The following is a 12,312-nucleotide window of genomic DNA, read 5'->3' on the forward strand; positions in this document are numbered from 1 at the left end:
TGCAAAATATTAATTTCCAAGGTTTATAACCTATCTAGCATGGCATGGGGTACTTTTAAACATAAAAGGACTAGATGAATTACATACCTTTTGTTGATTGTTGATTCCTTGGAGTTTGAGAGCCAAGCACCAATAATGTGAATGCCTCAAATGGAAATCACAAATCACCACAAACTTGGAAAATGTATGAGAGAGTATACTAACACTTAGAAATCGGCCACCACTATTACAGACACACTAGGGTGTTATTTCATGCAACATGAGCTTGTTTATATAGTGTGCATGGTTAGGGTGAAACCCTAATAACCCATGTCTTTTCCTTTCCAGGGATCCATGGGTTAAAAGCTCCATGGATCATCCATGGACTTCCACATAAGCTTAGCCCATTAACAAATGAGTATTAGCCCACACCATATAAATATAATAGCCCATGATTTAATTAGTCTTCCTTTTAATCACTAAATTAATTCATAATTAATTCAAGATTAAAACTAATTAAATAACATGACTTTATATTAATATATTATAACTTATAATATATTAATAAATCGTAAGTATACAATTCTCATAAAATTATCCATAAACAGTTTGGGTGAAGTGCAACCCAAATGGACCATGTCGAGTCGGGTCAAGTATATACCAAATAAGTTATGGACTTAGACACCTTATCCAACATGGATATCATCACATCCACTTAGTAGTTGACTCCCATCACTCAAGAGTTCCACAAAGCACAAAGCAAGCAGCATTCGTGCAGTAGCACTCCGATCCAAAGAACTATCGTAGAACATTCCGCCCACATACCACAACTCGTGCTATCCACATCCATCCATCCTCACTGTCGGCTGCCTTATGCATGCAAATTATACATAGAACAGGATCTAATAGACTGTCGAATAATAGACTCTATCCTAGGACCACAACCAGACAAGGAACAGGAAATAAGGCCAAATCAATTATTCTAAGGCTATAAGATCCTAACAGTATACAATTTTAAAAGCATACACGTAGCAGTTATTAATACCAATAATCATTCTCATTCCAGCATGGCATCCAATATCTCCAAGACTACAAGCATCACATATCATGCCAAATCTATCGCTAACTACTCAGCACTAGCATGCAAGTCTACCAGCTCATATAACATATAAAGGCATGTCTCCTAGCCCTAACTAGCATACGATTCACAGATTCATAATCAACTCATAACAGATAACAAATGTGGGTATTCTAGGGAAACTTACTTGAGCTCGGTTGATTGCATGCACCACACCCTTTCTTGTCTTATAAATTCTTTCCTTAGAACATTTTTCTTTTGAAAACTTTACAGATCCTCAGTTTGAGTTCAGACACACCCAAAAGTATGTCCGAATCCCTCAAACCAAGGCTCTGATACCAACTTGTAATGACCCAAAAATAAAGGGAAAATTTTCATTTTTAAATGTAGCTAAAGCATTGATACCATTTATTTCAAACATTTCAAATCATCATTAAGTAAAATATTTATCAGAGTTTATCCCAAAATCACTCATTGCGGAAATCATAGGTGTGTGCACTGCGATCAATCCGAGCCCTTCTTTTCCAAATCGATGATACCTGAAACCATAAACAAAACTGTAAGCATGAAGCTTAGTGAGTTCTCCAGAGCATACCCCACACAATCTACATAACCACATAATCCATATCAGCTATAACAGCTACATAAACCGTAACAGTCGCATAAGCATGCATATATATATATATATATATATATATATATATATATATATATATATATATATATATATATATATATATATATATATATATATATATATATATATATATATATATATAAAGATGCCATGGAAACCCTCCAGGGTCTTATTCACATACTCACGTAAATCATGTCAACTACACAAGCCATGCATATAAACATATATGGAAGCCCTGGAAACCCTCCAAGGTCTTACACCGGGTGCCCTGGAAACCCTACAGGGTCTTAGCTCACTGCCATGGGAACCCCCACATGGTCTTCACTAACTACCAATCAAACCATACATACAAACATATAAGCTAAACATGCAAACACATAAGGATGCCCTGGAAATCCTCCAGGGTCTTACACCGGGTGCCATGGGAACCCCCACATGGTCTTAGCCCAATGTCATGGGAACCCCCACATGGTCTTAACTAAGGATGCCATGGAAACCCTCCAAGGTCTTACACGTAAGTGCCCCGGGAACCCCCCCGAGGTCTTCCATGCAAGTATCACAAAGACCACTAGCATATCACGTACCACAATACTCAATTAGCATACCACATAATCAATAGCATACTCCCTATCATATAAACAACTAAAATGCCACATAATACAACTCTAGCTAGTGTATCACATATCATAGAATGGGCCGGCATTGGTGCCTTAGACCCATTGGTATGGTGAGGAGACTCACCTGACACTGCTGAAGTCCCGCGAATAAAACTCCAGCTGCTGGTTGACAGATTCCCGAACTGTCAACATCAAACAATACCCAATTAATAATTGGGTTCCAAGCCCAAGGTCCAAATCACACTCCAAAGGCCAAAAAGCCAAGTAATGGGCCAAATCCCAACATATGGCCCAATTTTCCAAATTGGGCCCAAACCATTACATGGTCTCATTCAAAGGCCCAACCATTTAGTCCAGTCCAAACATTTGGCATTATTAATGGCCCAATATGTCATAATCATAAATGCCCAATTATGGCCTAATTTTCCAAATTAGGCCCAAACCTTCACATGGGCCTTACCCTAAAGCCCTTTAAATTATTATAGTCCATATAATTGTTCTTGGATGGCCCATCAATATCCCAATCACCAAAGCACAATAAAAAGGCCCAACTCAAACCCCAAGTAAAATTAGGGTTTCACATAAAATGACAAAAAGGGTTAAGTGTTTCTCACTTAACCCATTAAGTACTTAATAATCCATTAAGTCCATCACTCCTCTAAATAAATCATATGGTGTGTTTGGGCTTAATAAAAAATTCCATTCCAATGGCCCAAATGTGGGTCCCGATAAGTCCAAATCCAAATATCCAATATTAGGGTTTTCTAAATCCTAATTAGGGTTTCCAACCCAGTCATAGCCCAATAGGCCCAAAACTAAATCTTTAAGACCATTAGGGTTTCCCTTAGGTCCATTAGGGTTTTAGTTCCTTTGTCCAAACATCCCGACTAATCAAACACAACAAGCACACTGCCACCCAACACGACGGCTGGTGGCGGCAGGAGGCGGCAGCCACCACCCTACGGTGGTGGTTTTCAGTTTTCTTTTTCATTATTCCAATTTGTAATTTACACTTTACAATGCTAAATCTCAAAATAAACACACTAACAAAATAAACACACACACAGCCACCTTATGGTGGCCGGTGGTGGTAGATGGTGGTAGCCACCACCTCACGGTGGCGGTGGCTATTCCCGACATACTGGCTAGACAAGACACACACAACCCACGATCCCGATTTGCTCGAAAGGTCCAGCCACCCACCTGATGGCTCACGACGGCGTACGGAGGTCCAACAGCAACAACAGTGGCACAACAACGATCTTGGCGTTCGGCAGCCACCCTCAGCGGTGGCTCACGACCCACACACGATGGGTATGGCTTGCTCCACAGTCCTCCGGTTACCCATAAATTCTGATTGCACGAACCTGACTAGGCGGTGGCACCCAAAACATAGCATAGAACCATCGTAGGGATCGACGACGGCGTCAAACAGAAAAGAGAAGAAAAAGAACGGTGGTGACGGACTTCGACCAACGGTAGGGGCTCCTCCCCAGTTCGTTTCTCCAGCGAGAAGGTCATGGCGTCCGACGATGGACGCGCATTCCAGCAACAGCAACCACATCGACAGCGAACGCGGTCGGTTCGTTGGTCTCCGTCGGCAACGGTTCACGGTTACGGAGTCCCGCAGTCATGGTGGCGGCGACGCTTCGATGGCGACTCGTCTGATCGGAAACAATGAAGAAAAGAGGTGGCGGCTGGAGGTGTCCTTGGGAGGGTGACGGCTGATGGGTTTTGTGTTAGGGTTAGGGTTTGGACTAAGAAGCCATCGGCTCTATATACCCCGATCATTTAACAACTTTTCCATAATTGCAATCCTGGTCCCCCCCATGGGATCTTTTCGAATTAAATCCAATATTTATCCTTTTGCCCCTGATTCCATAATTCCCTTTCATAATAAGTCCTAATAATTACCAAACATACCATCGCTTCTAAAATTCTTCTCAAATCAACTATGTAATTTACTAAACAGCCCCCAGCTATCAAAATTCTTCACAAATTAGTCCAGGAATTACATTTATTAATTTATTTAAATAAACGGGGCGTTGCACATCATCATCATTTAAGAATTATATACTTAACACATCAACATGATCAAACCTATATAAACTAGCAAGTTAACATTTATTTATGTAACAATTAACATAACAATAAGATCGGTTAATACTTAAAACATGAGTCTATGACCAAAAACTAACAATTAAGTACTTAACATAATAGCAGGTTCAGTTAAGTTAAGTCCATAAGACTTAAGGCCATGACTTCACACTAAAAAAAGCAAGTAAAATTACTTAACCGATATCCTACCTGGAAATCGCCTGGAAATGGCGGTAAATATCAGTAAATATCTCCGATTTTTGCGGTCCGATATTTTGGACCGATATTTAACACCGCTATTTTGAAAAGTACCGATAACCGATATCCCACCTGGAAATCACCTGGAAATCGCCGATATTAACTGCTTAGGTTGTATCTAGCTGCTATCTGCGAGGTGAGTCTTCTCACTCTACTTTATAGGTTGTCAGACCATCTTTGCTACTTTAGCATGAAAGACATGGGAGGACCATCACACTTGTTTGGAAGACCATGGGAGGACCATGATGCTCGTATGAAAAACCATGGGAGGACCATGGAAGCCGTACAAAAGACTATATGTTGACCATATAGTCCTCCCATAGAAGTCGTACAAAAGACTATTTGAGGACCATAGAAATAAAGACTGTTGAAGGACTGCAATAGTGAGTGATTGTAAAACATTGGGAGGACCACAACATTCACATGTTATGTATGATATGTGGTATTTTAGGGAACTAACTAACCTTTGTGCTTACGGTTTTATATTTAAATGTTTCAGGTACTTCAGGTTCCAAAGGGAAGCGCATGACATGATTGTATCGCATCCAGTGGAGAATTCCACACTTATGATTTTGTTATTTCTCTAATGTTATTTTGATCACCTTTCGATACTATGACTATCTTTTGAATGTAATGAATGAATGATTTGGTTGATTTAAAAATGAAAATTTCTAACTTGTATTTTGGTACATTACACCTGCTCTTAGTGAATATAGATTAAGGAATCTAGGTAGGCTCAGTTTGACCGGTCAATATTTAGTTATTATCCCTATTAACCCTATTAGAGTAGCAATTCTACCAGTACTGCCCTTGGTGTTGCTCAAGTTCCAGAAATGGCTAAGAGAACTACGTAACAGGTAGGTGAGAGACTTTGGAGTAGTGTAATCGTGGAACAACCTCCTCTTGTTTCATCTTTGAGTAGTAGAATGATGTTGCCACAAATTGGTGCGAAAATTAGTGATTGTGATAATAGAAATGGTGGTGAGGGTTGAGGCATGGCCACATGCATCTTTTAACCTTCTTGAAATGATAATAAACTTTCTGCCATTCAATTTTTTATATTGATTTTCATATCTTAATGTGTTGGTATGTATTTTATTACATTCTCATGAGTTCATGACTACTTCTCTAGTTTCCTTCATGCTGATTTTTACTTGGATTGTTAATTATTTATTTTTGTTATTGAATTCTTTTTTGAATGCAAGCTTTATCAATTATGTTTCTTTTTTTCTCAAGTTGTATAAATTTTGTCATCTTTGAAGACACCCAACATGGAACTACAATCTTTGTGTCTTACTCTGTTACAACGTATCAAATGTTTGTTTTATTTACCACATCCAATAATCCAGACATTTGGATTCCTACATACAAGTAAGTTAATAATATAATATTATATGATTCAATCTTTTTACAAACTATTTCCAAATGTACCCAAGTTTATGATATTTCAGTAGTTTTGTTGCCTCTTCTTTCCAGATCATTAAGATGGTGTTCTATATTTTTCGTTCTTTATGTGCTTCTGCATGTTTACTTAGTCACAAACTTGATTCTTGTTGTTGTATAGGATAACTTTAAATTTGAGGTACATATTTCTTGAATCCTTTATACATATTTATTGCTTACTACTGAAATTCCATCTGAAATAACTACAAGCTTTTGTGCCTTCTTAATTGTAACTAGTTAAACAAGATGGAGTATAACTTATCTGGAAAAAAGTTTTCCAAAATAAAAGAAAAAAAATAAAAATAATGTGGTGGTTGAGCTCGCATATTGATTATCGTGTTGGCCGTTTTTGTTATGGCTTAGTCTCTATTGTCAATAAATTTATAATTGTTGATTGGTTATTTAATTATTTTGCAGCTTGCTAGTCATGGGACCAATCGGACACAGGAAGAACTTGAGACATATATTATATCTTCTTGGAAATAAGCAAAGATATCTCTAAGTAACTCAGGTATGTTAACACTCTCCATATAAATAGTAAATTGCCTAAACTAGGAATTAAAACAATAGATTACATACAAGAAATTACAAGGTAGTTTCATTTATTTGAAAGTAAAATGCTATCATAAGAAAATAATTGAAAAAAGGATTTATTGATGTTTATATCTTAAATATAGCATTCTACTCTCACTACTATAATTGAAACAGTAGATTACATACAAGAAATAGCAATGTACTTTCATTTATTTGAAATTACAATACTCTAATATGTAAGGAGTTGTTTACAATATTTTTTTTCTATATGTCCCATGCTTGTGCATGTATTCCCTCGGTCCATCATTACAGTTTTTTTTTAATAATATAGAATCCTATTCTAACTATTATAATTGAAAAGTTAAATTTAATTTTTTTTTCTCAAGTTGGAGGTGAAAAAGAGAAGTACACAGACTCCGTTATTGATGGAAGTCGTCTTTTGTTGTAGGCTTTTGTTTTTCGGTGATTTTTTATATTGACAAACAAAATTTGTGTTAACTTTCAAATGTTTGTTAAATTTGACATATGTACGGTCTACACTATTTTTGATATCTTGTTTGACATATAACGCTATTGGATGAAATCAATTTTCATGCTATATATGTATTTTTCTATGTATATTATGCGAAATTATTTGTCATTCAATTTGAAAATTAGTACATCTATAAAAAAGTTTAAAACAATTAAAATTTTGATACACAACCTACATGGGTGTGTCACTTTTAAAAATCAAGTCCTTCTAAGATGATCAGGAAAAATAATATTGTTGTTCATGTAAGATTATATACAAATATCGTTTAAGCTTCTCCACACAACATACGATTTAGATGGACTTGTATTCAACATAAAATATAGACAAAATATGGATATAGTCATATACAATATTTGCACAGATGTTTTTTTATTCCTAAAGTTCATACTTTTGACCATTATTATGTATAAGAATTTTGAAATGGTTTCCATCCTTTTAAATCGCTGACATCTGCAATACAAAGATGCATATAATTACTGGAGGTAGAAAAAATAGAGCCAGAACATGATTTATTACTTGTATCTTTATCAAAGCAAACCATCCACTTAATAAGATTCTGATTGTTGTGGCCCAAAGCAAACCATACACCACCACCACTGCCAAGCAGACAATAGCTCCTTCCACCTCCACCTACTACTATATTATTATAGTTGTCTTTTCTTTTTAGTAGACTTGTTATATTAGGATATCTACTTATAATATCATGAAGTGAAAACATTTGCTTAATGTTTGGCATGTTTTGTGTATGTTTCTGATGCATCATACTTCTCATTGTTTACTGCCCTTTGGATTTCACCATTGTTTGAGTATAGATCCCTTTAAAAAACCCAAACAGATTTACTCCTGCAACACTTACGTATCTTATGGCAAAAATCAAACAATAAATCCATCAAAATATAAAATGAAGCTTATTTACATTTTCCTATATGATTCCACAAATTATGAACCATAAGTTCCAAATTGATAGAAAATAAAGGCTGAAGAATAGAAAAAATCCCTGAAATTTAATTTTAATTATTTTAGGCTTAGGTTTACGAAACGGGAGATGTAATGAGGAAATGATATTGGAAGAGTAACGTGAACACATATCTATAAAATCATATACGGGTTTTTCTTGGGTATATTAGTTTCTAAAAGAATTGTGAATGATTTATGGGGCAAGATATCTTTGATTTCAAGAAATGGAGTACAACAACTTCAGTTCTTAATATCGATTCTGCCAATCTCCCATGTCCTTTCTGGAATTAGAGACGTTCTAGGCAAGAGGAAGTCCAAAGATGTTGCTGCCAATGATGTTCTAGGCATCTCCACTTGCGTGTGGCGACTAATGGGGGAGCGATAAAGAAAAGAGGAGTTAGTGGAGGAAGCAAGGGAAAGAAGAGGATGAGCTAGCGGAGGAAGCAATTCAGAGAAGAGGACGAAGCCATGGAGTGATGTTTGTTGTGCTTTTCGACGATCGGAAGCACTCTTGAGGCCATAGATAATGAAAATTAAATACGACACCATTTTTTTCTTTTAAGATTGACATACAAAAAGTATAAAGGCATCGCACAGTTATTTTATTTTGATTTACGACACTAAAACATGATATACATTTTATATGTTGTAAATTTATTCAAAATATGATACAATTATGTCTTTCGTAACATCTTCAATTTTTACAAAAAGATGTCATCATTTTTAAGACATACGATTTTTGTTGTAGGTCATGTTATCTACATACAAATAGTCTTAAATCCATTACATTCTTTTAAAACTATGCCCGACACTTTTATATCCACGACAGGAATTGAACCCTCGACCTCAAACAGGGAGGGCACCACCTGATACCGCTGGGCTAGAAACCCTTTGACAGGTAGAAACAATTGAAGAGAGAAAAGAAAGTACGATTGTCGATAGACGTGATAAACACATGCAATGACCTTATATTAGAGCAAAAGGACATAGGTACAAGAACTAGTCAGTCAAATGATTGTTAATCATTTAAATTATATTTAATTTTTTCAGTTTTTTTTTTTTTTTTTTTTTTTTTTTTTTTTTTTTTTTTGTATATTCATATGCAGATGAAGTTGTTAAATACACCCAAGTGGAAGCCTTCGTGCCTCCAAGTGACTGCTAGATTATCTCTTATTTGGTTTTCACTATTATTCATAGAATTGGTCAAATGGACCAAGATTCTCCATAATTAGATATACCCAAACCGGCCAACAGAAAATGTCAACCAACCAATTACTTTTCTGATACATTGTTCACTTTCCTTCTTATGATATTGAAAATGTTCTAATTGCCAAGATAAGAAACAATACACTCTTTTCTTTTCTTTGATACTTTTTTTGAAGGATAAATCACACACACCTAAATATACTTGAAATCTACACCTCTGTTCAAGCGGACTCAACCATCAACCTATATGCTGAGGACACCTATCTGTCCAATAACTTCAGGGACCACTAAGCCACACGCCCATTGGTTTGTTAAAAAGATTATTTAATAAACCAGCACAATTTCGTAAATGAAGATTATTGCCCATGGAAAACATGGTGATAATTATATACTAATTTGTAGCTGAATTCGTTTTCTAATTACTTGGAAGGCAGTTCTTAGACACGGAGTGATGATTAACAAATTCTTTATTTTGTTATTTTGCTAATATTCATAAGGAGTTAGGATTTTTGAATATATACTTACTGAGTTTGAAAACATAAGATATTGTGTCAAACATACAATACACATATTTCACCGTTTAAAAGTCTAACTCCTTATGAATATTTCACCGTTTAAAAAAAGTTTGGTTTTAAATAAACTCTAAAACAGCTCATCCATAGACGCATTCACAGGTGACTTAGTTATCATCAAAGCTATAAATTGAAGACTCTACAACTTCCTAATCATCTCTCCCTCTGTGCATGTGTCTCTAAGCAATATGGCAATCCAAAAGCACATTGCACTTCTTCTACAATTTTTGCTAGTTGCTCTTGTTTTTGACATCGCCAATGGCTATCCGCTAAAGTTAGGGTTCTACCAAAAGACGTGTCCCGGAGCTGAGGGTATTGTAAAAAGGACAACAGCAAACTACATTTATCGTGCTCCTTCTCTTGCTGCTGCTTTGCTCCGAATGCAATTTCATGATTGCTTTGTGAGGGTATGTGCAATAACAACGTGCATTGCTTATCTATTTTAATTAATCTTATTAACTTTAATTTATGATAGAAATTGTGTGATGAAATGATATATATGACGTTTCTACAGGGATGTGATGGTTCTGTGCTGATAAACTCTACCACAAGTAACCAAGCCGAGAAAGACGGAATTCCAAATCTTTCCCTCAGAGGATTTCAAGTTATTGATGCTGCAAAAACTGCTGTAGAAGCGGCATGTCCTGGTGTTGTCTCTTGTGCAGACATCCTAGCTTTGATAGCTCGAGATGCAATCCACCAGGTATTAATTAATTGTCACAATGAAAAAAAAAATCTATGTTTTATTTTTTCTTTTCCTATATATAATTAAGAGAGATCTGAGGTTCACTCCTAGACCTTCAGTAGGCCACATTATGGTGGCGTGCTTATGTCTTCTACATTCTTCTGAAAAAACCTACGTATTATTTTTTCTTGTTCAGATTAAGGGCCCATATTGGCCAGTGCCATTAGGGAGAAGAGATGGAAGAGTATCAATAGCATCCGAGAGTTTTACACTACCTGCTCCTTTTGCCAACATTACTCAACTCAAAGCACAATTTGTCTCCAAGGGTCTGAGCGTTAAAGACCTGGCTGTTCTTTCAGGTATTTGATCATACATGATACATCTAACTGCAATAACAAGTTCATACAAAACGGATTTTGCTTTTAAATATTTTCCAATACCATGCATTTTCTTTTCGTTTCTCATTTTGTAATACGTAAGAAAAAAAGACAATAATATTGCCTAACCTGGTATAAATCAGTTTTTTAATGGAGCAGTATATATGAAAAATGCAACTTTTTCTATGGTAGGAGAAAAACAAGGATTTTGGCTCTAGAAATTAAGAGTTTTAACTTTTTTCTGAACTTATACCCCTATATAAAGACTGTTTGTTAACAACCAATATAACATTTGAAGTTGTATTTGTTTAAAGGAGGACACACCGTGGGGATTTCACACTGCTCTACCATTGCGACCAGGTTGTACAATTTTACAGGCAAAGGCGACACTGATCCATCCCTAGACCCGAGGTATGTACCTCAATTGAAAAGAATATGTTTTCCAACCGACAAAACCACACTCCTTGCAATGGATCCAGGGAGTTCAAAATCATTCGATGAGGACTACTACAGTGTTGTCTTGAAAAGGAGAGGCTTGTTTCAGTCCGATGCTGCACTTCTAAATGATAAAACTACAAGTGCTTATGTCAAGCTTCAAGCTAAGTCTCATGGGTACACATTCTTTAAAGATTTTCAAGCATCAATGGTGAAAATGGGACAAATTGGAGTTCTAACCGGCAAGGCCGGTGAGATCAGAAGACATTGCGCTCTAATAAACTAAATGAGCTGAAGTAATTATGTTTTTCCCTCAAAACTAACAAAATTGAAGTGTGATTTGATTTTAATAAGAGATATCAAGGTAAGTCATCCTTGTTACTTCCACAAGATGCCTTTTGTCGGTTCCAATTTATTGTTGCTTGAATGTTGGTGCTATGTAAAATTCAATTATCTTAGACATAGAACGTATTTTTCTGTAAAAGGGTGATGTTAATGTTATTATGGAGTACATAATTTATTGTACAAACACTACCATGAGAAAAAAAAATCGTTTTAATTACTGTCGTAGTAAAAAGCTATATATAAAAGACATTTGTCTTTCGTAGAAAGCCTCATCATAAACAATGAATGGCAACACTACTAGAAAACTAGGTAAGTTGCTACAAAAAATACCTACATAATTTTTCAGTAGAAAAATAACTACGGAATAGCGACAGATTACCTACCAAAAATGGTTGCCCTAATTTAGTGACAGATTTCCTATAGAATAGCTACACATTATAATTATGTAGGTATTTCATAGGTAATTTGCTACAAAACACCTACTAAATTGCTACATATAATAACTATGTAGGTATTGCGTAGATAATCCGTAATAAACTTTTATTTCCTTCTTTTTATTA

The 12,312-nt window shown here is 35.7% G+C and overlaps 1 protein-coding gene across 1 annotated transcript; it reads left to right on the plus strand.

The window, feature by feature from the left end:
• The first annotated feature begins 10,072 nt into the window (after positions 1 to 10,072).
• Positions 10,073 to 11,891, plus strand: LOC145134550 (peroxidase 27-like). Its single transcript, XM_079069388.1, has 4 exons — positions 10,073 to 10,317; positions 10,425 to 10,613; positions 10,792 to 10,954; positions 11,287 to 11,891. Exons 1-4 carry the CDS (start codon positions 10,099 to 10,101, stop codon positions 11,691 to 11,693), a joined length of 978 nt encoding a protein of 325 aa, XP_078925514.1. The 5' UTR covers positions 10,073 to 10,098; the 3' UTR covers positions 11,694 to 11,891.
• The last annotated feature ends 421 nt before the right edge of the window (positions 11,892 to 12,312 follow it).

Source organism: Lactuca virosa, chromosome 8, assembly GCF_052849685.1.
Source record: "Lactuca virosa cultivar CGN04683 chromosome 8, Lactuca_virosa_CGN04683_v6, whole genome shotgun sequence".
Lineage (NCBI taxonomy): Eukaryota > Viridiplantae > Streptophyta > Magnoliopsida > Asterales > Asteraceae > Lactuca > Lactuca virosa.